This window comes from Antechinus flavipes, chromosome 1, assembly GCF_016432865.1.
Source record: "Antechinus flavipes isolate AdamAnt ecotype Samford, QLD, Australia chromosome 1, AdamAnt_v2, whole genome shotgun sequence".
In the NCBI taxonomy this organism is placed as follows: domain Eukaryota; kingdom Metazoa; phylum Chordata; class Mammalia; order Dasyuromorphia; family Dasyuridae; genus Antechinus; species Antechinus flavipes.
This window is the reverse complement of record NC_067398.1, coordinates 66,512,866-66,540,360: the sequence shown is the minus strand read 5'-3', so window position 1 is coordinate 66,540,360 and position 27,495 is coordinate 66,512,866. Positions and strand designations below refer to the sequence as shown.

At 30.5% G+C, this 27,495-nt stretch overlaps 1 protein-coding gene across 3 annotated transcripts in view; it reads left to right on the top strand.

Annotated features, from left to right (window-relative positions):
• The window catches only part of VSTM2A (V-set and transmembrane domain containing 2A), a 35,950-nt gene extending 8,812 nt beyond the window's left edge, over window positions 1-27,138 (top strand). Inside the window, exons 4-5 of one of the 3 annotated variants that reach the window (XM_051984071.1) lie at window positions 49-385; window positions 24,370-27,138. In XM_051984071.1, coding sequence (XP_051840031.1) covers window positions 49-385; window positions 24,370-24,458 — 426 coding nt within the window. In that variant the 3' untranslated portion in view covers window positions 24,459-27,138. The other 2 variants (XM_051984079.1, XM_051984086.1) reach the window with 2 other exon arrangements.
• The last annotated feature ends 357 nt before the right edge of the window (window positions 27,139-27,495 follow it).

Genomic DNA, 27,495 nt, shown 5'->3' with positions numbered 1-27,495 from the left:
TTAACAGTTTTATATAACAAAATATTTCTTCCTCTGAAAATTTTACAGACAGTAAAAGTACAAGGGAATGACATCTCTCACAAGCTTCAGATTTCTAAAGTAAGGAAAAAGGATGAAGGCTTATATGAGTGCCGGGTGACAGATGCCAACTATGGAGATCTTCAAGAATACAAGGCCCAAGCCTACCTTAAAGTCAACGCAAACAGCCACTCTCGGAGAATGCAGGCATTTGAAGCATCTCCCATGTGGTTACAAGACATGAAACCTCGAAAGAATATCTCTTCAGTCGTTCCCAGTAGCATCCATAATTCTGCTAATCAGCGAATGCGTTCCACCTCCAGCCCTCAAGCTGCAGCCAAAATCCCCAAACAAAGTCCACAATCAGGTATGATAAAAAGCATTTTGAGCCTTTCATTTTACCAATGAAAAACTCTCAACCTGAGGATAAACCAGACATAATTATTCAGCTGAGAAAAATATGGACAGATTGGTGTCCAATGTTTTAGGGAAAAATAGTTTAATTTGAGCAAATAATGAGATCTATGCCCTAAGCAACAGGAGGGGCTTTAAAAAGGGATACAATTTAGCCACAGTAGTCACTGATATTGTTTCATTTTAAGGGTGAATAAAAAATGGACTATTTTTTTCTGTATTTCCATATGTTCTCAAAATAATAAATGATTGAGTTTGGGTGATACTGTAAATGCATGTTCATTATTTTTATAAAAGAATTACCCTATTTTAAAAAGTCTCTTACTTAAAAATTGACATCAATTAAAAATACATATGTATTTATATATTATGTATGTTTTCAATGCCATTTACATCTAAGCAATGCTCTTCTTCTCAGAGCTTTTGATTGTTAAATGGACATTTCTCTGCATGTGCAGGACATGGATATAATAATGGAAGGGAACAAAGGTATATGAAAAGAAAGAAAGTATAAAAAAAGAGAAAAAATGAAAAAAAAGTTGTTAAGAATGAATATTGAATATTGATTCAGAATTATACTTTAATATTTTCTTAAATCCACTGTGCAAGTTAAAGTTTCTTTGAATTACATACTTTTGTTCCATCACTTCAATCAATGAAAACTCATTGAGATATTAGTTTTGGCACAATGGCAGTGATGAATTTCTCCCTCAAGTGAACAACACAGCACAATTCCTTCACTAATAAAATATCATAACTTTGGAACTTCTTTAGAGAACACAAAATGATAGAATTCTTTGTTATGGTCTTTTTCTTCATACATTTTGATAGGCAAAATTATCTAACCATAGCTATTATCAGCAATGATATATAAATATGCATTGAAAAAATTCTAAGTTCCTTACAGCTATTATACTTTAAGATCGAACATTCTCTGTAAATTTCATTTGAAATTAAAAAGAAAAAGTTAAGAATCCTTGATCTCATCAATGTACAATACTGCTGTATTGATGGGGTTGACAACTTCACTACACTTTTGTTGATGGCTTTTGTGATTAGCTTTGGCTGAGAAAAAATAACCAAACAATCCCCAGTCTTCTGATGATGAGCATCTTTAAACAGTCTAGAAGATAAAATTTAAATATACTATCACTATGCCCATATGCAAAAACTTCAGTTTATTAGCACCAAGCAATTCTTAAAATTCACTGACATAGCCTTCAGTATGTCAGGAAGAGATGTCCATGTCATGATGACACAACACCTGCTCTTTAATAACCCAAGACCAGGTTATTATCTGTTACCTCCAAGACACAATTACCTCATCTCATCATTTCTGTAAGCATCATAAATCTTAAATAAAAATATGGATTAGCTTATTAGGAGCAATGTTAAATGAAAGTATTTTAAATGAAGATTATATATTATTGTTTTGATCATGGCAAATATTATTAGCCAAGAAAATAGTTGGAATAAACCTACCAAGTAGTTTGTGACTCAGTTCACTCACTGAATATTAATGTGGCTAACTTTGCCTATGCATCTTTTATTTTGCTACATGATAAATAACATGAATATAATTGCCAGAATATCTAGCTGCTGTTTGTTCACATTATGTAACTCACACAATTTTTTGAAATAATCGACCTTTCCTTGTGTCATCAAAGGAGGTATTATAATGTCCTCTAATCTTCATTTAAAGATAAAACATGTTTTGTTTTGTATTGTTTTCTATGGGGAGGGAGTTTTCTGTGGTGATAAATTGATATATAATTAGGCAGTATCAATCATAAAAGTAATATTAGTTTATCTACACACAAATCTATTCACAGTACACATGTACATTTATATACATATATAAATATATATAAATGTATGTACATACATACTAAAGTAACTTTTTATAAGTCAGTTTATGAAAGAAAATCAGGTCAGATCAACCAGTCTTAACAAAAACTATTTCCAAATATAATTCTGAATCTATGCATATTTATACAGCATTATTCTTTTTCTTTGCAATAAAATAAGAAATTCCTATATAAGTTGAATCTAAAATTAAATAATCAGAATGGATTAAAAAAAAACCACTATATTACAAAATTTGAAAAAAAAGCAAATAGAATTTATGCATGCATACGTTCAGTGAAGAGATTCCTTAAGACAAAAGGACAAATTAAGTCTTTTTCAACAGTTTTTGAAAAATGTTTTCTTTTTTGGATGTATAATAGAAGTTCTATCATGACAATTGTGTAAAAACAATGTTTTATTATTATCAAATTTGAGAGATAAAGACTTTATTTTACTTCATTTAAAAAGATCATTCACATTTTAAAAAAATGACCATCATAATAAATATTATTCTATTTTAAAATACACACATTAATTTCTTTTCCAGAATTCCTGTAAAAAACAATATTGTAACCTTCCACTTCAAAATGTGAAATTTCCTGGAAATGGAAATGGAAGGAATAGAGATAGAAAGGCTAGTATTCTATCTGATCCAATATTAGTTCACTAAAACATTATTTACCTGCCATAAAAAGTCATGTTTATCTCCACTTCAGATAGTTACAAAATTAAGAACTCAGATTTGTTAACATTGAGCATATAATAAAATCTTATTTATATCTTTCACTTTCAGTATATAGTGTGTGGATAATATGCACATCAATGTTATTTTTATATAAAGGTAACTGGTCAAAGTACCCAGTTTTAAATGTTTGTAAGAATGAAAAGATCTGCCTTCTTTAACAAAGCAAGGGAAAAAAATACAAAAAAAAAAAAAAAAAAAAAAAAAAAAGAAAAGAAAAGAAAAGAAATTGTTCATTTATGTCTTAAAAGAATTAAATCCTATTTGAAATACTTCTTTTAAGAATTAATCTGGAGTGACATAGCTTGCTAAAACTGTCTTAGAGATTTTAAATAATCTTAAGAAAAACTAATAGACTAAATACATGAATAGGCCCCTGTAAGATTTTACTATTTGCTCAATTTCAAGCATATCAGTATCGAAAAATTTTTTACTTCAAGCTCTTGGCAAAAATTAGTTAATTTGCTGGTTCCAATGACAGTGAGTTTTTAAATATGACTTTCTAAATCCATTATTTTAGTCAATATCTGCAGTAGTCCTATGAAATAGACTAGGACATTATTGTTGTGCCCATTTTACAAATGAATAACTTGAGGCTTAGCATTCATATGTGACTTGCTCAAAATCACATGGCAAGCAAAAGAAATAACATTTGACCATAACTGATCATGCACTTGTAAAATCAAGTATGTTTTAAAATATAATTTTTTTGGGAAAGAAGAGTATCATTTTGGACTTTTAAAAGATGGTTATGAACAAAATTCACAGAAGAGAGACAGTCCAAAATAATTCAAAAGTTATTTTGATTTTATTTTGTTTAACAAGGAGAGCATTATTTTGATTGGAAAAGACAGAAAAGGAATGATGAATGAGGAAGCAAAATCATAAATCAACAAATGAATGCATGAATAGTAAAAATGCCCTTAAAAACCCTTAAGTCACCAACGTCAGACAAATAGTTTCCAAAGATAGTAAAAGGCTTGGCAGGTGTGATTTTTAAGCCACTTTTAGTTATTTTTGAGAGTCTGTGCAAAATGGGAGTAGTTCCATATGACCACTGAAGAACACATTTTGTTCTGAGTTTCCAAAAAGAGAGAACAGTGATGAATCTGCAAATTATAGACCAGTGAGTTTGACAGATTCATGGCAAATTCTGAAATGTTCAGAAGAAATAATCAGGAAGCAACTATAAAACAAAGTTATTACCCAAGGTACCAAAAGTTCAAAGAGAAAGAATAATTAAGAACTTACCTCATTTCTTTTTTTGTTGGGTGATGAGAAAATATTATTAGAATGGGCAATTAATGAAAGGATGAAGATGAATTTTACAAAGATTTCAGCAAAGCATTTTAAATTATTGTGCAATATCTATGTGGAAAAAATGAAAGATGATGGCTATATTTTTTGAATTATTTTATTGACTTATCAATAAATATTGATTTATTATCAATAGGTCAATCTCAAAAAAGTGACAGTTAGAAGAGATGACCAAGATCATTGCTTTATTACCTTTAGTGACTAGGACTCCACTACCTCCCAAAATAGTCTAATTCTAGGATGGAGGAAAATCTCCAGTGAATTGGAGATGTCTTAATCCTTGTGCCAGTTAAGTTAGTTTATCCATTAATTGGACAAAAACATAGATGGATCTTAGAACAATAAAATAATTTATACATTGCGAATGACCTCAGGATTCATGCAGTCCACTCCCCTCATTCTTAACATAAACATGAGGCCAGGAAAGTTAGATGATTTTCTCAAATATATATTGGTTGCAAGTGTTAGAGGTGTAATTTGTACTCATGTTCTCTGAATCAACATCATACGCTCATTAACTTTGCTAAACTAAGTAACATGTTGAATGATAGAATCTGAATGCAAAAACAGTTCAACTGATAAAATCATTGTCCAAATATAATTAAAGTAGAATTTAATGAAAATTCATGCAAGTGAGTCAAAAATAATTTTAAAGTATTCAAGGGTATAACATGACCAGAAAATAGGCTATATGGGGGGAAAAAAACAAAAAACAAAACAGAATTTCTGGGAATTTTAGTGGACTTTAATATGAGTGAATCCAGAATGTGACATAGCAATTATTATTCAAAAAGAAAAAAAAATGAATGTAAACATCCCATTGTATTTGCACAGTCCTCCCTCACTTAAATCCAATTCATTTGCATGGCATGGCATCACCTCCCTGATGTTGTGGTCCTCTTAAAAAACAAACAATAAACAATATTGAGAGATATATAAAGTCTAGAACACTGATTTGCTAATGTCTTATTGAAGTCTATGACCTTTTAATTATATTTGAATTTCATACTAAGTTATGGGTGTCATATTTTAGAAGGATAATTAAAAGTTGGAAAGGAGAGGATGATTAAGGAGAAAAACATATCACATGTAAATTACTTTAAGTAGTTTCATAAACTGAAAAAGTGAAAAGTTTAAGGGGATATGATTTATACTGTAAAGATAAAAAGACTTTGTGAACAAAATTTCATTTGTTCTTAGCATTAAGTAGCAGAACTAACAGAAACTGATAGAAGTTTCAGGAAATCAAATCAATCTGCCTACTTCTGTCTGTGTGTGTGTGTGTGTGTGTGTGTGTGTGTGTGTGAATGTGTGTTTGAGTACACATAGGGAGAGAAGCGGGGATACCTTGATAAGAAAGTTGCAAAAGATGAAGGGAAGGGAAAATAGGTGATTGTTCCCCTTCGAAGATCTGCAAGCAAAGATTGGATGACTCTTCACTAGGAAATTATAGAAGAGATTCTTAGGCAGAATGTATTAAATTGTTTTTCTAGCTCTGAGGTTCTGTAGTTCTGTCATTCTGTAGATGTTTTCACTAATCACAAGGAGTGATTTATGCTGATCCACTCATCCCTCTGACCTGTTAACCTTTGTGAAGAATGATAAACATCTGGGAGACAGCTGGCTAGGGTGAAGGCTACAGTTATTTTTCAGGCTGTGGTGTTTGTGACCACAAACAATATGGCTCTGGGGATGGGTGACAGCTGCTGATGCTGTGGCCAGAAGCCAGGATCTCACCGTTCTATCTTTTCTACCAAGGGCTTTGGCAGTTTTACAGAGTCTGTCATAACTAGGAATGATTTTATCGCAGAATGAGAGAGAGAGAGAGAGAGAGAGAGAGAGACAGACAGACAGAGAGACAGAGAGAGAGAGAGAGAGAGAGAGAGAGAGAGAGAGAGAAAGAGAGAGAGATTGAGAGAGAGAGAAAGAGACAGACTGACAAACAGACAAAGAGAGAGACAGAGAGACAGAGACAGAGAGGCAGAAAAAGGTTTGAACTTATTTTTTCATATTTATTAAACATCATTTGCATGGAACTGTGTTAATGAAAATAAGTTGAATCTAGAATAATAATAAATGAAGCATAAGTACAAAAAAGAAATTTACAAGAAGTGTGAATTCTGATGAAGAAAATGCAATGTACAGGGAAAATTATATTGAAAAAAAGTTGTATCTAAACTTGGCTTCATAGTCAAGGTTAATCATTCCAGGGGGCAGAAATTGTAATGTTCAGTGGTAATTCCAGGTATAAGGGTCTACATATCTAAAGGCACAGTGAATGAAAAAAAATATGTTTGGAGGCAGCTAAAGAGCACAGTTTAGTACAACTTTTGCCTTGATGTCAGGTAAAATCTTCTAAAAATGAGAACCTTGCAAATATGGAATGGTCTGCCTCAATAAGTAACTTATTCTTCCTTCTTAGAAATGTTTGAATAAAACTGGGATAACATTTTGTCATTTATATTGGGATGGACACTCTTATTGAGTTATGAAAAAGGGACAATTGACTACTGAAATCCCTTTAAATCTAGAAGTTGATTATTTTGTGACAATAATAAATCCAGTTTGACTGAAATGAAGAGTTTATAAGTGAGAATGGTATTAGGGAAGATTAGAAAGGTAAGTAAGAATTTGATGACCTTAGTATCACGGATTTGGAGGTGGAAAGTAACTTAGAGAAGTTAGAAGACTAACTTCTTTTGTCAACTGAAGTCAAGAGAATTTAGATGATTTGTCCATCAGTTCACATCTAGGTAATCACCTGAGGCAGAATGTGAACTAAGGTCTTCCAAACTCCAAGCACAGCATTGTATTGTATAATCTGTCTACAAGAGATAAAGAAATTATTTTGTAGGATATGGAACTACTGAATAGTTTTGAGCAGATAGCAACCTGGTCAGATTTATAGATATTGATGACTAATCTGGCATCATTGTAATAAGGACAGAAATAAAGGGAAATGATATACTCATATTTTCTTGTCAAATTAGAAAGAAAAAGGATAAAATATACAAGTCTGCTGTTATAGAGTCATTTTTCAGTTAAAAACTATTCTACTGCTAGAGGAAGTTAAAATACCAGGATCATAGATTTAAGAGTAGGATACGGGGACAGCTAGGTGGCACAATAGATAGAGCATCAGTGGTGGAATCAGGAGGACCTGAGTTCAAATCTGCTCTCAGGCACTTAATACTTTCTAGCTGTGTGACCCTGGGCAAATTACTTAATCCCAATTGCCTCACCAAAAAAAAAAAAAAAAAAAAAAAAAAAAAAAAAAGTAGGATAAAGACCATTTAATTAAACTTTTTTTCATATTACTGCTGTGGAACCTAAAGTGCAAATGAGTGGACAAAAAAGAAAATAACTGAGACATTATTAGATAGAATTCTTATGTAATCTTAGGTCAACTACTTAGGTTATCTAGAACAAGTTTAAAATGAGAATGAGAGGCTCCAATTACATCAACTACCATTAGCACCAGCACCATCAATCAGATTTCATATGGTATACTAATAATAAGAGTAGTTAACACTAAAAGGATAAAAGAGGTAATTATTAAATATATATCACCACTGCACCTGATTTTATTGAGCCAAAAAGGGGGGAGGGGAAAAGAATGAGGAAAAAAAAAAACTTTCAAGAGAGATTCAAATTTAGCACAATCTTTTTTTTTTTTTTTTTTTTAAGAATATACTAGCTAAAGAATGAGAGTAGACTTTCCTTTCTTTTGTTTTTGTTTTGTTTTTATTTTTTTAGCACTTTCTCTTCTTTAATTTGTTGAACAAATATTTTTATGTTTGATGATACTACTTTAATGATCAATTCACTGCCAAGAGTAATCATTAGATCATATTAGCAAGATGAGATAAAATCCTAAGGATTTTGTCATTGTGATCATTTTTTTGAGAGGAAAATGAGACAGACAAAAAGAGAGAGATAAAAAGGAAGAAACAGAGGAGACACAAAGAGAGACAGGGAGAGAACGATATTAAGAAAGACAATGAAAGAGGCAGAAAAAAAAGACAAAAGAAAGAGAAAGGAAGGAAAAATGCACTTTGAGTATCCAAAACAGTTAAGAGATTAAGATTATTCAATGGAGCTACTTTTATTCAATTTATGTTTTCAACAATCACCTATATTTTTCTGTATAAAAAGAAAACCAACAACACAGAAATATATATTTAATATCCTATAAGCATTGTTAGAAAATAGCATTTTGAAATAGTTAATATTTTAGAATACATTAAACAAATATATCTAACATGATCTATGACCCTCTCCCCCAAATCATGACTAATCATTTTCCAGGAAAGGCACTTCACATCTTTATTTATATTTGCCAAATATATTTTAGTATTTAAAATAATTAGAAACTAAATATTAATTTATTTTCTAGAATAATATATAAAAACAAAAGAAAACATGAAAAAATGAAATCATTTTGGTTTGGGTATTTAAATGAATGCTCTTAATTTTCTGCAATATACAACTAAATAACCAGGGATACATTCTTTCTTATTTGGCATTTTTATCGGGCTAGTAAAACATCTACTGACTAATTTTTTTTTCTTAAAAAATAGTAAACTGGCCCCTCAAGCTCATCATGATGAATAGAGTTAGTGCAATTCAGATACACACACATGTATATATGCATGCATATGTGTTTTTGTATGTATTTGCTTACTTAGTTCTGATGCATGGTATTCATAACCACTATAAGTTTGTTGTTTTATTGAAAATGGTACAAAGGAACTAGAGTTCAATTCAGAGTCATAGTACAAAAGTTCAGAAATTCTTATAGTCACTTATTATCATTTGATGTTGGACAATTTCTCTTTTCCAATTTGGATTTCAATTTCCTCGCCATAAAATAATATTGAACTTGTTGACTCCTAAGTTATCTCCAGCTTAAAAGATCTCATCTAAAAACTATTAATTTGTTATTATCCTTTTAAGAACATTAATTTGTTATTATCCTTTTAAGAACAGAAAAGGGAAAAAAAAAACAGGACTTGCAGATAATATTTAGTTTTATGAGTTCATTAGAAGGAAAAATGTAAACATGTAATAATTAGGAAATGTCAATTTATATCCTTCTCCATGAACAAATGATGCCTAAAAGATAGCTCATCAACAAATTGAGACAATTACAAAACATTTACTATATAGTTTAGCACAAGTTTGAGTAGTATGGTGGTAACTTATTCACAGGAAGATGAAAAACAGCTGAAATGGCTCTCTGGAGATTTAGAGATCAACAAAATAAATATGCTTGAAAATATTATAAACAAGAAATATGTTTGAGCTAAGACATATATCAAAGACATATCTCAGACAATGGCTAATTGGAACAGGAAGTCATATGCCAAAATATTAATCAGTAAAACCTGAATATATCATTTCTCAGATCTATATGAATCTGAGAAAAATCATTTAACTTACCTAAGCCTCAGTTTCCTCTCCTGGAAATAGGTATACTAATAGACCCTGCCTCATACAAGGATTCCTTGAGTTATACCAAATATAAATACTTTGCAAATCTTAAAATAATATATATGTAGATAGATGTACATATATGCTACCTATCATTTCTATTATTAGAGAAAAATTTTCAGAATTCAGACTCTTTCATACATAAAAACATAAATAATATATTTGTTAGTTTTTTCCTATTATCTATTATCATATCCTATTATCATATATAAACTATTGTTGATTTAAATATCAGAGCATAAAGTTTCAATACTTGATCTCATTGATGAAGCATTTTCTTCAAGTTTGAAAACAAAAATGATCCATGCTTTCTCATCCTATGGGACTCTTACCTATGTATTACCATCAACGTCTCAAGGGGACTCTGCAAAATTTAAGGGTCTTGCTCTAGGTATTTAAAAAATTCATGAATACCTTCTGCTTAATTATTCTTGTCTCCTTTTCTAAAATGAACTATAATGATATCTTTTATGTTGTTTCAAATATCCAATTTTGGCACAATTATCAAATAAATATTTTGAAACTTTAGTCATATTCAAAGCTTTCATACAATGAAATCATGTGTGCCTTGAATGTTGAAGGATTTTTTTTTATATTTAGGTAATACTTAATAATCAAGTTTCTCATCATGTGACTTTGTTAACACAATGACAGACATTTTCACTAAGTCTGAAAAATGTCATGTGCTGACAAATTCCAATTGAACTGAAATTCCACAATTGTATGTGCAGGTGTAAATGGCTGATTTGTTTTGATTTTAGCTGAATGTTCCAATTATGGAGATATTGGTAGACACTACATTTCTGTTGCCTTTTTTGTAATTTACATTAGAAGCTGGGCTATACTATATAAAAGTAGGCTCTCATCTGCCCTATCCCAGCATTATAAATAGCAAATTAAAAGGCACTGCATCTGAAGGGCAATAGTGGAAGATATAATTATTTTATGCTTCAAAAGAAGACAGTGAAAACCTTACTGGAACATTTTGTAGCTAAAAAGAAAATATCACCACAATTTCAAAATACTCTACAATATTGAGAACTGTGTTTTTATTTTATGTCTATACTAAAATGTGTATAATGAATATATGTATTTTTGATTTATAATCTTTTTGGTCTCAAAAATATACTTTCTAATGATGCTTTAAAAAACAAACAAAAATCATTTCTGTAAGTCATTTTTTATCACATTGCCATATCACTGGCAATTCTAATTAATAGCAGTGTATAAATTTCTTAGAGGAAATGAAAATGTTTATAAATATATATATATATATATAAACATTTTTAATTTTTACAACTTTAAAAATCTTTTAATATGAAATATATCCTTATTTTAACTTCAACATTTTATATGATTTGGAATTGAATTCATTGGACTCTGAAACATTCTATATTCAGCATAAAACTACTTAACTCTTCACATGTTAAGTGTATTTTTGGAAGTTATTTTTTCCTAAACATTTGAAGCATTTATGTACAATTTTAATCCACTATAACTACTCCCAATATATGATATGATAGAAGTTCACATAGCAATTTTTCATCTCATCTTCAGAAATGTCCTCATTCTAGAACAATTATCTCTCCTGTATATCAATATATTTATCATAATTTAATATTCCACAAGACTTCCAAGCCTGTTGAAAGCAAATCTTCAAAATATATTTGGGACATAAATTTTAAATTCTAAATATAATTCCCATATCTTATATGTTCACCTGAACTTCTTTTGATAGCAATGTTTGAATGCAAAATGAGTAAAAAATTGCCTGCAACTAAACTTCTGTACTCCATTCTTTTTTCTTTAATGCTCATGAAAAATATTTTCACTATGGCAAAGGTTAGCCACTTTTAAAAAGTCATTTTTTAAATTATCTTTTCCATTTTTGGATTTCTTGGGGAAAGGATTTTTAATCTTTTTATGTCATAGACACATTTGCTTAAGTTCATGCACAACTTTATAACATTTTCTTTTAAAAGATTACAAAAAAAAAATGCTGACTTTTGATAGAAATGAATGACAATAAAATATTTTTCTCATCCAAGTTCATGAACTTTACACTTGGGTTCCATTGATCCCCAGGGTAATGCCCAGTGTAAAAGAACTATTTTCCCCCAACTACTAGGCCCCTTTAAAAACTGCTTCTTTATAAAGGATTTATCAAGTTGTTTTGTAGCACTATTTACCACTTCTTGACTAATTTTATTTTTATTTTTTACTGAATAGTTCATTATGCCCTAAGAGAAACATCCTCTTATACTTTTGCCTTGAATAAGACTCAAAACACAACTTTCTCAAACAAATAGTAATGGCAGCATCTCTAACATTCACATTTTTTTTTTTTAATGTGAGTTCCTCAGATTAAAATTTATTTTTGAAACAACAATATTAAAAATAGAAAAGAATGCAAGCAAATTCATTTATATATTATGAAATCCTGGAATCAAATGGTCAGGTAGTATAACTAAATGTGGGGAAAATATCCAATCTATTTGACCTGATGATTGACCAGTTACTAATGTTCTGAATCAGTTCTGAATGATATATAACCATTGCTGTCACAAAATTTAAAATTTCAAAAGTGTTGCCTTCCTTAAGTAAGTGTTATACTAATGTCCTATTTTACTGGTGATGAGTGAGGAAGAAGAGCGTCTGAACTAATGATTTTGACTTATTGGAGAACTCTTGGTATGGAAACGCCCTCTCTAGACATAAATTGACAACTCCCTTTTAACTTAAAATCTTAATGAGGTGCTTAGGAAACAGAGTTTCAGTAGCCTGCCCAAGGACACAAAGTATGTATGTGTCAAATGTTAGACTTGCCTTCAAATGTTCTCAAGGTAGAAAAATTGCAAAGATGTCAGCAACTGATAAAATTTAGGAGAAATGATTTTCTTTCATTGAAAAGACTATTATTTAAAATATTACTCAGTGTTATCTAAATATTTACTTTACATTTCTACAGAGCATTGGCTGGAATGGAAAGCTCTTTCCTAACTTTTATCTCACTTCTACTTACCATTCTTTTCTAGAAACTACTCCAGTTTTCTCAGAAATCAGATTCTGAGATGATGATAAAAGTTTTGAGAAGTACCTGGTAAAGTGTCTAAAATGTGGTGAACACTCTGAGATAGAAGAGAGGTGGGACTTCTTTGACAAAAACTTCCTTACCTCCAATTGTAAGGAATGATAAGAAATTGTTATTATTTGTTTTATTTAGGACATTGCTATATTGCTTTATAATTTAATATTTTAATACCTATTAATTGATGTTTAAAAATATTCATTTTACAGATGAGTAAACTGAGGCCCAGATAATTAATTTATTGATCTGTCAAGTTGCACAGGTGGTTCTTTTAGAGTAAACATTTAGTAAACTACCTACAAACACACACACACACACACACACACACACACACACACGACACTTTTTTCAGTTCAATCTGCATCAACATTTTCCAACACTTTCTTGAGTTTTGATTATCAGTGAAACAATTAAGTCCCTATTTTTATCTTATCAAATATTGAACATATAAATGCTCATACTGGATATGTAACAATCAGCTTTTATTGTCCTATTCAGCTGAATCCTATGAACCTCTGTAGTGGCTTGCTAAAATTCAAACCCATGTCATTTGATTATATATTTAATTTTCTTTTTAATAAACTATGCTAACTTCTTAAAAGTACTAACGTCTAGAGTAATACTATATGGACTACCAGGAGGAGCTATCTCAACATACAATTCCTCTGAATTTCTATCATGCTGTTTTTCCTGCAAATTGCCACTACAGTGAAGACACAATGAACTTTTTCCACTTTAACTACTTATTTTCTTCTCACCATATTTTATTGGATATCTTTCATATTTATACTCTTTTATGGAAGAAAGACAAATTCATAAGATTCTTGTGACATTAGAGGAAGAAATGGTGTCAACTGATTATCAATACACTAAATAATAATAAAGCACCTTAAATTTTGCAACATATCATTCATACATCATTTCATTGTATGCTCATAATGACTGAAATGATAGCTTTTATCATGATTTTCATCCTTTAGTTGAGGAGACTGATAGAGTTACTGTTTGCCCACTTTCATTTAACCAGTATTTAAAAGAAGCACATTTCAAATGCAGGTCTGCCTAAATCCAAGAGTAACCAAATATTATCAAATATTTGAAAGCATACTATGTTCCAGATACTATACTCAGAGATGATCATGTCAGTGAAAACAATAGAATAGACGGAAGAGATTTTATGGGGGTAGAATTTAAATTCTACTTAAAACCTAGACATCTCTGCATGGGGATATACCTTCCTTTGATCCAAATGCCTTAGTCATTTGGCTATGACCCTGTTTGCCAAACTCTACTGAAAGTATTTATTAATAGAAATGGGAAAAAAGTTTTGCTAAGAAAATTTATCATGTAAACATGATAAGCATATTTAAACTATTAAAAAAACAAACTTTCAAAGCTTTTTGGCACCATTTATTTACATGTAAGCAATTGGTGTGCTAATTATAAATCATTTTTGCTTATTCATTAGACTCATTACTTCATGTATTGGAAGTAATAAAATTGCATTTATTTTAAAACAGACTCTAATTCAGAGTTTTCACTAATTTAGACAGTCTTTTCTCTCTTCCTGCTATCCAAGTACATAAATCAGTGTAATTTTCATTCATAATTTTCAGTAGATGGAAGTAATTTAACTTAGAAATTATAGCCAGAGATGACTAAATGGATGTGTCATATTTGCAGAGATCAAATCTTGCTGATGTCATTAGAGTTATAAAACTAAATGGGTTGATTTAAAATGAAAAATCTTGTCAAATATTTGGGAGAAAGATAATTTTTGTATCTTTTTCCCTACCAGTCCACTAATATTCTGCACTGTTATTGACATATAAAAAAGAAAAGAAACCATATCAAAAAATGTTTTGGTGATTCTGCTAGTGAACAAAAAGTAGAGTGTTTGTATTATTCTCAGGTCAGGAAAAAATCTTCCATACACTTGAGGATTTATGTGTTTGTATAGCTCTGTTGCACTTTGCCTTGTTCTTGTCTTCAGAAACTTTCTAGATGGAATAAAGGTATAGGCCTACTGATCAAAGAGAAAATGTAAAAAACATTTTAATTGCTACTGCAGACAAATCACAGCAAAAAATATTATTTTAAAAAAATTGTCAGAAGAAGATAATTACATTAAAATAGATTGTTTGGAAAAATTGAAATTGATAATTGAAATAAGAATTATATTGTAATATGTAACATATATATATATATATATATATAGAGAGAGAGAGAGAGATTGAAAGCATATTCCTATATATGCATTTATAATGTTTTGATAATAATTAGAGAAAAACATTGTCATCTCCTTTCCTCTTATTAATTAATTAGAATATATAAAAATCTAATTAAATTGTATAAAAGGATGATGAGCTATTCCTTCCCAGTTACTTTCATTTCTTAAAATTAGCATTTCATTTAAAGGGCTAGTTCATGAATATAAACTTTTCATCTATCACAGGTTCTTCAGGCTAATTCTTTATTCTTCTTAACATCAATATATATGTATGTACAAAAGCCTGTAGCTTGTACTCTGTGTGTGGAAACCTGTTAGTTTATGTCATTGAGATTCAACTTCAGGTTTGGAGAATTATAGTAATTTGCTTTTGGTGTCCTGTTTGTTGCTGCCTACCACGTGTCCAGGCCTGTTTTACAAACTGAAAAGTTTTGTTAATTAAAATTAAGATAAAAACAAAGAGATAATGGATTGAATTGTGGATCTTCTGCTCTGCTTCTTGTAAAAACCTATGTAGAGAGAAGGAAAAGAGATTGGTCTCCAATGTATTGGTCTTATGAGAAAAGTTTCAGACTTAGAGACCTGAATTAGGATTCATATTCTACTTTTACCATTTATTATCTATGACTCTGGGAAACTCATGTAACCTGAATCTTAGTTTTCTCATCAGTAAAATAGAAATTACATCTTCAACATAGTATTTTTGTAAAGTTTGAATGGGATAATATATTTCTTAAATTTGCAGATGTTAAAGATTTGTTGTCTTTATTATTATTTTTAAAAAATATTTAATTCAAGCTAAGGAAAAATTCCACCAAAACAAAAAGAACAAAAACAAAACAAATAAACCCACAAATGAATAAAACAAATAAAACCAAAATAATACCACCACTACAACCAACAACAAAATATTATCTAGACTACATAATCATTGCAGAATGAAGATCTGGATGTATATTCTGAATTCTGGAAAGTACAACTTTTTTTCTCAATTATCCAGATAATTACTCACATTCTTCTGTCTGTGAATTGTTACTTATATGGACTATCTACCTGTACTGTATTAGTAATAATCAAAGGAATCATTCCAACTCTGATTCTACTCTTAACATAGTGATCTTTGGCAAATCAACTTACCTACTGGGTCTTTAGCTTCCAAGGGAATCATGAAAGACATTCATTAAATAGTATCTAAAGTCACTTCGAACTTTAAAGTTCTTTTTTCTATGAATCAATAAGCTAACTTATTGTATTTACTAATCTATCTAGAAGCATGACATAATTGATAACATTCTAATATTGTCTTCTTTCTGAAGACAGGGTATAAGTGTCATTTTAGATACTTAACACTTGTTTGACTTCATTCAACTCAATTCACTCTCTTTGGATCTCAGTTTCTTCATTTATTCAAAGAACATATATAATAAAGGTAACCTCCTTCACAGTGTTGTTTGAAGGATCAACTGAGACACTATATGAAAAGAGATTTGCAAAATCAAAATAATTATATAAATCTTAGCTATTATATTAATACCTTAATAGCAATATATTTAGTATCTTAGACATAAAATTAAATAAATATATCTGAGCATTTTAAATAAAGAAAATCAAAATTCATATTTTAATGCATTTTTAAAATATGATATAAGTAGTATAATCATTTCATACAAGATTTAAACTGATTGAGAATACAACATTTAAAATTAGAAAGTGAGAGGTTTTTTTTTTTTTTTTTTTATTTCAATTAAATTGCATACTAGTATATGAACTTGGATAAGTCTTTTCACCATTTGTGGGCTTCAGATTCTTCCTTTGTGAAAGAAGGGTTTTAAAGCCAATTAATCTCTATTTTCCATTCTAGCAGTAAAAACAATGTACAAAGCTTTCATAGGTCTTGTACTTAAAGAAGTTTTCCATTAATATGACCATCTACTCTTGTTTTAAATTAAGTATACCAAATTTGTTCTAGCTTTGAACTAGACTTTTTAAAAATATATACAACTTGAAAATACTATAACAATTACAGTCTTGTTTATCATTTAATGTAATCTCATTAAAAAATCCTATCAAAGACTGTCACTTTATGGCTTTTGTTTTCAGTAGAGAACAAAGTGAATTCAATTCAACAAGGAGCATTTATTAAGCACCCACCAAGTTTCCAGCACAATCCTAGTCAATGGATATAAGAAGACAAACGATATGGACAATATCCTTGAAGAGTAACCCTATCCTCTAAAAAAGTTGTTATAATAAAATAATCTAATATTATGAAAATTCAAAGGGAGGGAGATCCCAAGTACTGAGAGGATTTGGGAAGGATTCACAGAAGAGATGACATATAAAGTACTATTAAAAAAAATAAGAGAAATGAAATTCTGAGCTAAGAAAGGAGAATATTTTAAAATATTTTATGTTAATATCAGCAGATAAGAAAAGCTCTGTCAAGTTCAGAAGAAAAGTATTTCAGTTTGGTTGAAATATATAGTGATATGCTCAAAAATTTGTGAAGTGAGACTGAAAAGTAGGTGGTGAGAAGATATAGATGCACTGAAAGTTTCTGGCTAACAGATTTGTATTTTAATCTTGTAGTTAGTGGGAAGTCAAAGGGTTTTTGTATGTTTCCTTTTGTTTTTTGAGGAAAGGAGTTACATGCTCAGATCTGTACCTTAAGAAAATTATTAATTTTTTTTTTGGCAGCTCTGTGGAATATGGCTTGGAAAAGGGAGAGTCTGGAAGGAGACCAATTAGAAAAATAAGACACTTATATAGATGTGAGAAGCGATGAGACTGTAAATTAGCATGGTAGATGTGTGAATGGTGATGAGGCCTGCAATATTCTGGAGTACAATCCAAAACAGATTAAAGTATGATTAAGAAATATTTAACCAAATAAATAAAAATACAATAATATAGCATTAATATAAAATTTCCTAATTCAATAAGGAACTCACAGGAATTCTTGGGCAAAAGGATAATGTTACTATTTGAGTTTAAAACTACAGTTCAAGTTCAGATCTTTATATTTAGTTGCAATGGAAAATGAGACCCCAAAGAGTTAGGGATTTAGCCAGTCCCTTGAGTAATAACTGGCAGAGCCAGACTTATAGGAAGATCCTTGGATTCAATAACCATTGTTCTTTCCACTTAAACACTAGTCCTTCATATAATTCCGGCGAATATAGGAGGAAATAAACAAATACTATAAAAAAGGAGATTTAATCAATTTAATATCTTTTTATAGACTAGAAGACAAAACAAAATAAACAAACAATAAAAAGGGCTCAAGAAATGATATCCAATATAATGTTCTACATTCTTATTTCACATACATAATAATATATAAATACTAAAAACATATCTGGTTTTATCTACATTTAACCAATTGTTATAAGTTGGCACACATTAAAAACAAAACAAAGTACTAACTTTTCCAAAATCCCACTATCTGTGGCTATTGTATATTTTAGAAAGTAGCCTTTATGTTCCTGTGGTAGTTTTTAGTCCCCATTAGTGATGAAAGCAACAATAGAAGAAGCTATACACATGTATTTTAAATATATACATATATATGCTTATATGTAGATATATAAGTAGGCAGACAGAGAGAGATAGATGGATAACTGGATAGATAACTGAATAGATAAATACATATATATATATATATATGTATTTTTATATATAGGCAGACAGACAGAGAGACAGATACAGATAGATCGATAGATAGATAGACAGATAGATTCTTAGAGGTGCTGCTTACTTGTGGACTTGGACAATCATTGAATCTTTCTCATGCTGTTTTTTTCACCTGTAAATGGAACTAATGACATTTCCTTGATTATTTGATAAAACTATTGTGAATTTGAAATGACAGGATATGAGAAAATTAGTAGCATTATAAAATCAATGTGAGAGTTATTATAATAATTATTGTCAACCATGAACATCATGATTGAAAGTCAAAGGTACTCTCTTCATTTTTAGTAGATGATATTAATGAATTACATGACATTTATGGTCCATTCTTTTAAATTTTTTAATGGTAGCTTTTGTTTGTCACTATTTGGATAAGAAATACATACTTCTGCCAAAGGGCTACTGAATTATACTAAAATGTCAGTGCTACCATATAATAGTTCAGCCAAGGTCTATGTCCAACTTGAGTTGTAGGTTAGACCTTAAAAAAGGCTATCATGTCTTGCCAAAATGTGGAAGTTATCTTCTTAATGATGTGCTCATAAACTAACTTCTTTTTCCCCATAAGATTTTAAATGAATAACTTTCCTAAAGCTTTAGATTTATTAATAGTGGTATGCAAGAACATCTCTCTTGACATGAAATCCAGTATTCTTTCCACTAAACATTGTTGGCAAAAAACTAAGCAAATAAATAACAACAGTAAAAGTAAATCACAGAATTCAACCAAGGAAAATCTTCCCAAAAAGGATAGCCTTTTAAAAAATAAGCAATAATATATTTTATGAAAACTAACTGAATAACAGATAACACTTCTTAAGAATGCTAAGGGGTACAACTTTCTGCCTTGTGCTCTCAATTTGAAAGGCAAGAAAATGAAATTTTAAAGCATTTTGAAGAGTGAAGAACAGATGGTAGTTGCAGTTTAGACCAGACAAGTATTCAGGGAAATGTAAATGAATTGTTTGGAAACAAACAATCCAGTTACAAGATAGATGCCAATATATATCAGCTAAGATAGTGAAATATTTTAATAGATTTGTTGAACTCTCTTTATATGATATATAAAAGTAATGTGTATGTATAAATGAATATGCATATATATACACACATTTATGTGTATATTTAACAGATGCATGCATATATGCCAATAGCAGATGAAAATGAAATACTTCTACATATATCCTAAGACCTTTATTATGTGCTTTGATTCTAAGGCCAAAATCTTCAAGAAATGTTGGAGATTTAATGGACCTTATAATTAATAACATGCAATCCTTTCCTTTTATAGGTAAGGAAAATGAGACTGCAGAAACAAAATAACTTGTTCAAGTTCGTATAGGAGCAAAAGACAAAAGTAGGATAGAAAATGAGTCTTTTGATGAGAGATCAAGTAAAATAAAGAATGCTATGCTATCCTCTCCTCAAGAACCTTTGTTCAGAATTAAAATGTCTTTGGGAGCTATTTGTTTATAATATAAGAGTTTATCTTAGAGTTTGGATTATTAACTATGTTACTTTGTATAGTAGAATTGAAAAAAAATATTGTGAAATACACACATGCAGAAAAATCGTGTTTTCCTAACATTTATTTTTAAATTATGGAACATATGAGATTGGAGATTGAAGAAGGTAGATGAAGAGATGAAGAGAATCATGCTAATAGTTCCCTGTAAGAGAGGGAATGAAAAGACAGAGAGAGAGAAAGAGAGAGAGAGAGAGAGAGAGAGAGAGAGAGAGAGAGAGAGAGAGAGAGAGAGAGAGAGAGAGAGTGTGTTTCTTTAAGGGAGCAAAAAAAACAAAACAGGAAAAATAAGAAATCGAGCTTTATAATTTTGATTTTTATTTTGCACACTTTTTTTCCTCATCTATGATTTCCCCATAGATAAATCTAATTCAGAATATTTTATATTCAAGAACCCAAAGTTATTTCATCAAATTTCTAAACTGTGCTTTTCCCTCACTGCCATATTTATTAGATGAAATTCAAGTTGCTTTGAATTCTCACAGGTTCCTCAAACCTGGACAAATTAAGTCCTTTATATAAAAAAAGGATTTTCAAAGCATGATTGCAAACTATTTTTAGTCTTACCATGGTTTTTGTTTTGTTTTTTGTTTTTTTGTTTTCCATATAGGACAGTCTAATTTTTTTTGTTTGTTTGTTAATGATGTTTGGGTTTTTTGGTGATTTTCACCACTGAAAGTTCTCTGAAGACTTAACTGTTGTCATTCATCATCATACATTTTAACATGCTTATTCCTCTAGCCAGTAAAAACAAAGAAAAAATTACAAGTTTTCGCAACATTGCTTTAATTTCTTATAAACAGAAAGAAGTGTGCTGTAAACAACCAATAGCTAAACCTAGTTTTAAAGCCACTTAGGAAATTATTTTCATCTTCAATGGTAATGACAGTAATTGTGGCTTCTAGAAGCAACTGCATAGAATACTGTTCACAAAAATATTTATACAGAATATGAATTAGGAAAAGTTTAGTGATAAAATATTCTTTAAAAATAGCTTTATATTATGATGTTTTGCAGTTATATCCAACTCTTCATTATTCCATTTGGGGTTTTCTTGGCTACAATACTGAAGTAATTTGCCATTTCCTTCTCCAGCTCATTTTATAGAAGGGAAAACTGAAGCAAACAGTATTAAGTGACTTTCCCAGGGTCACACAAATAAATTAATGTCTGAGACTGCATTTGGGCTTAGAAAGATGAGCTTTCCTCACTCTAAGCCCAGCATTCTCTCCATCGAACCAGCTAGTTACCTCTATATTAAGAGATAAATAGTTAGTATTTATAATATATGTTTTGGAAAAAAAACTAGAATATATTTAAGCCTTCTATGTTACAATGGCCAACTCAGTGACATTGCAGATAGAGCCCTGATCCTGGAGTCAGGAAGACGAGTTCAAATTCAGCTTTAGACCTTTATTAACTATATGATCTTAGGCAAGTGGTTTAACTCCTATTTGCCTCAGTTTCCACATCTCTAAAATAGGGATAATAATAACATATGTCTCAGAGTTGCTTTGAGGATCAAATGAGATAATAACTATAAAGCACTTATCACAGTATCTGGCATATAGTAAGCTCTTTATAAATGATAGCTCTTACTATCATTATCATTATTACAAAGGCAGATCTTTAATATTTGCATTATCTTATTAAAATGTATGTATATGTGTGTACATATATATACACACATGTAGACACACACATATATACAAGCATATATTTACAATCTGCTCAAAACAAATACATGCACATACAACAAAGTGAATCTGACAGGAAAATACAGAAAGCCTTTCTCAGATTAAGTTTAAATTCTATTATATTAAAAAAAATTAAGAATACATTGCTTTTTTATCACTTGTCCTTACTATCATAGCCTGCAAATAATTTTATTTGATAAAAACATTTTATAATATATACGTGTGTGTGTGTGTGTGTGTGTGTACACACACACACACACATATATATATCTTGCAAAGAAAAATTATTTTAAAAATATATATCATTTAGGAGAGCTAAATGCTGTACTATATGCTTGAAGAGGAATTTAGATTTTTTTTAAATAAATTCATAATCTTTTGCTTTTTTTCATTCTGACATCCTAGCACTTTATAGTTTCATCTGTTCACAATTGATCTCATTTATTCAGCCTCTGCTTTAACTTGCACATACTGGATATGATATTGTAGAAAATGTTGTGTCAGAAATGATGCTACTTTAGTATCCCATGAGGAGAGCTGCTGCTGTGGAACCATTTCCAGTAAAGAATTTATATGAGGAAATGGTTGTATAGAAAGGCCCTTGCATCCAGCATGGTGAATCAGAGCATCTATATTCTCAGTGATTGCTGAGAGGAAAAAAATAGTGACATTAGAGGGAAAAATGCTACTTTTAAAAATTTCCATGACACATTTTGAGAATGAATTGCTGTGCCTGCTTGCTTTGTTTCTTAACATCAGTACCTTTCTAAACCAGAAAGAGAAAAGAAAAATAAAATAAAATAAAGTAAACAAAAACCCTAAACCTAAATTCAAAAGCCAAAACAAAATAGCAATGCCCCTAATGCAATGACCAATTCAGTCAGGCTTCTCTAAAAGGAACATATCTATTCAAAAAATGCCTTTAATTTGTAACAATTAAATTAATTTGTTAATTATATAGTATTTATATTTGGGAGACATGGTTTTTGTGCAGGTTGCAAATACATTTTTTAAATAATCCAGAGAAATGGTTCTAGTACAACTATACCTTTTATTATTCTCATTCATTTCAAAGAAGATGAAACCAAAATCAGATGCTTTGCTGAGCTTCTCTTATGACCACTTTAATAGTATCCTATTATTTATTCTTTCTGATTCAAGATGGTCTTCCTATTATTAGAAATGTGTATCACAGAAGCATTAAAAAAATACACAAAAAGAAACTGAAAATAATCAAGTGCAATCAATAAAAATAAAATTTCCATTCAATTCAATATATGTTTGCTTAATTGCTAATTAATGGCATTTATGGAAGATATTGGCTACAAAGGAAAAATAAAAGGTAGCCCCTGACCTCATTGAAGTTATATTCTACTTGAGGTGTACATTCAGGTTAGCACTTTTTCCTACATGACCTGTGTGAATCTGCAAAATACCCTAAGAAACTGAAAATTTCAAAGAAAAACAAAAATAAGATTTAAAAAACAAAAATCCCTCCCAATGATTTTCAGAAAAGACATATCTGATATGTCCTTAATTCTTGATGTCCTACTAATGGTTCTAGTTTAATGCATGATTCGTGGACCTGAAATGGATTATCATCATATTCATGACTACATGTACAAAGTACAGTCCCCTTCTAACACTGGAAAACTCAGGGACTCATATAAAATTGCCATTTCAAAGCTTCAGTAGGACCACCCTCGATTCAAAGAAAGAAACTTTTTGAGGGTAAGCAAATGCTAATATCCATACAAATTAAGCTACAAAGTCCCCAGCATACACTTTCTAGAGCAATACAGAGCCCATGGCTCTCAGCTTGCTTTATGTCTTTTAATGCCTGTACCAGTTAAAAGAGGGATGTATTTTGGAGTTGCCATTATTGTAATCACTAAGTGACTGCAGGGCTAATTCCTCAAGGAGCACTGTGAGGGGAAAGGTTCTTGGATCTAGCCCTCCTTTTGTGCTGAACATGGGATTACATTGTTTGAAAACAAACAAGACAGCCTTCATGGGACTGAAATACTTTGTATGTGTTGTTATTTGCAGTGCATGCCAAGACATTCATGAGCACCAGAGCTGGCGAGCTAATTAAGTATATATATGTATGTGTTTAAAACAGCCTAATAAGGAGCATTGGAAATCTGCAAGATGAGCGAATATCTTATAACTTCTTCCGCAGGTGCGAGGATAGCTACAAGCCATGGACTTTCTGTCCTGCTTCTTGTTTGTGGCTTTGTGAAGGGTGCTTTGCTTTAATCTAAAGTGCTGACTTTTTTCCAATATCACTTTCTCTTCTTAAAGCAAAGAGCAAATCGCCTGTAAAATCTTCGGAGCGGACAGCAAAGTTGACCCTAAACTCCAACCACCACTCTGCACCCAATGTACTCTAATTCTCTACACAAGGAGCACCTTCTTCAGGAAGTTAAAAAAAAATTAAAACAAAATAAAAACAAAAAAAAAAAGAAAAAAGTTAAAAAAAAGAAGATTGCCCACATTTTATTAATACTATTTTCTTTGGCAGACCACTGAGCTTTTAGTTCAAAAGGACTGGCTTGAAGTGATAGGACATTTTGTAACAGCAAGACTTGTTTTCCTTTTCTTTCGACGAGTAGAAGCACTGTATGATTGACTGCTCAGGGTTTGGCCTGTAAATCATCAGAATATAAGTGTTCGCTGTGGATATCCTTGATTTCCACTAGGTCACAGCGTTTCTCCACTGGAGACAAACAGAGACCAAAAACAAATAAATGAATAACATACTACAGCATATCCTCAAACAAAAAAATCTGCCTTTTGGGGGAGGAACAAAAATAAACATGGCAAGCCAATGTATAGAACATTAACTTGAAGCAAGAAAAAAAAAACACACACACGGACAAGAATGAAGTGGTACTTTTTCTACTTTTTAAATTTTTTTTCCTTTACTTGTGTTGGGGCTCTTTTTCATTTCTTTTTTTTTTTTTCTTTTTCTTTTCTTTTTCTTTTTTTGTTCCTATTTCTTGTTCAATGGTGGCAAGTACTGACTAAGGCCCATCCCCAGGTAACTGTGTGGAGGTTTCTATAAATACATTTTTTTGAGTGTTCTCTATTTCATTGTATTTTATCTAATTTTGCAATTACTGTATATGCAAAGCTGACATAAGTTCTGTAAATTGCTTACAGTACATGTGATATAACTTCAAAGTAGGAATAATATGATCCTCATGCAAGCAATTTTTAATACAATATATATCTATATCTATATGTTGTGCCACCAACAAACATCTTTATTTTGTTTTCTAATGAAGCATACTATTTTAATTTGTAATTCAGTATTGTGTGAATTTTGTAATACATTAATTCACTTCCACTGATTTGACACTTTCAGATGTCTGCTAATTTCTGTAAAATGCACATTAAAATTTGTAATGGTCTCTGAAAAATTAACTATTTCAGTTGTGTGTATAATGTGTTTGAATTTAATATGTGCCCTTTATATTTATGTTGGTTTGGGAGTTTGAGGAACTTTTTCCCAGAAGAATGTAAATTGTTTTTGCTTTTTGCTTTTTTTTTTTTTTTTTTTTTTTGCTACACAATTATACATAGAAAAGGAGGGAAGGAAATGAAATGTTTCCTTCAAGAAGATTTGTTTGTAATATGAACATATGAAAGGAGAATTGATCACATTGATTTCTATAGTTCACTGAAAACTTTACCTTCTATGACTGAAAGCATTAGTTCTTATTTCATACACTAAATTTGTTTATCTCTAAATTAAAAAATAAAATTTGATCATTGTATGGAAATTATATGCACAATATTAATCAAAATAACTGATGAAAGGTAGAGAATCCACCTTTCTTTGGTGAATTGAAAATGTTTAAATATCCTATTTATTATTTTTTTTTGTTTTGTTTTTTCTTCAGTATCTAGTTTCTCTCCTGAAAAAGAAAGATAGGTATGACTGTAATTGTGTATATGTAAGCTCTACAATGTGCCAGAAAAAAAGAGATATGAAAGATTGGAGATTTCCTTACACATTGGCCCCTCAATTTTTCTTTCCTTGTGAAGAGGGAAAATCATCTATTAATGACCACTTCCTGCTTTTGTCTGAGGGCCTGAACTGAAATTTTTAAATTGCTGTATTTCACAGTTTACAGGTAATGCACTGACTGGTTCTGTGACTGGATACTGAACAATGCAACATGGTTCAATGCTTTCAATGTGTTTGTCTGAGAAATTATGTCTTGTGCTATGCATTTCTTCTCTATTCACTTCTTGATCTGTTTGGTTCTCTGATCTTAAAGAGTCTAAAAAGAAAAGCTAAAGAAACATTTTATTTACACTAGTACAGAAAAGAGTAATGGTATTTTTAGGAAGCTTTCTTTATCAGAAATATATTTTCCTTTAAAATTATGTTTACAAAAATCATGGAAAGGTGAGAAGTAAATGTGTTATTAACCAAAACAAAAAAGGACCAAAGCTTCTGCTGAATGCTCACCTGAACCTCCCTCTGAAATTAATGAATAAACCCAGCAATGTAGAATTGGATTTAGCCACTCAACATTAATGAATGAGGGACAGAGGTGGAAATTACTCCCACCTGACAATTGAAGGTCATTTGGAAGTTCAAGTCCTGAAATTAATCAAGACTTAAGAAAGACCATAGTCATAATTTTCCTAACTGCTGTTACTTTTTTTTTTTCAATGTGAAGGGATACTATCTAGTCAGGAAGGACTTAGTAATAGAAATAACTCTGTCCTTGCCCAAATCTAGTGAAATCAGCTCTTCCACTGACTTACTGAGGGTCCCTTTTCCTGACAGATCATTTGCACATCATATAGTGGCCCCAAACTTTAAAAGTCAATTACGTATGTTAAACATTGTAATAGAAACTAGAATTTGTTAAGGAGGCCTTCAAATATTTATGCCTCACATTGTGTCCTTCTGGGGCTATGACTTTGTATGTAACCATGATTATGGCAATACAAATAAAGGTTGGAAAAACATTGCTATCTGAATTTCTCAACATTGGTTTTGAAGGTTATGTGTTGACTTCAATAAAAGGGAATGATGAAAACTTCAAAAGATATTCTCCCCTATGCTCCATTTATATTACTTTTTATTTTTGCTCTTCATTGGATATTTATTCCCTGCCTACTTCCAAAAGGATTCCAGGTAGCTTCTAACTTAATCTTACAACAACAGTGTAAAGATCCAGCATTTCATGAATAAGTATATTGGACTACTAATTCAGACACATAGTCAATTCAGTCCTTAAGAGGTACTATGATCCCTCCTCCATTCCAGTAATTTATCTTGTATCTAATCTCCTGAGAATGATCTTATTGCCATTCGGTAAACTTGGTTTTCAGATGGCCAACATTCAGTCCATCAATAGAGACACACATAAAGGAGTTGTTTTTTTTGTTTCCTTAAGTTTTCTA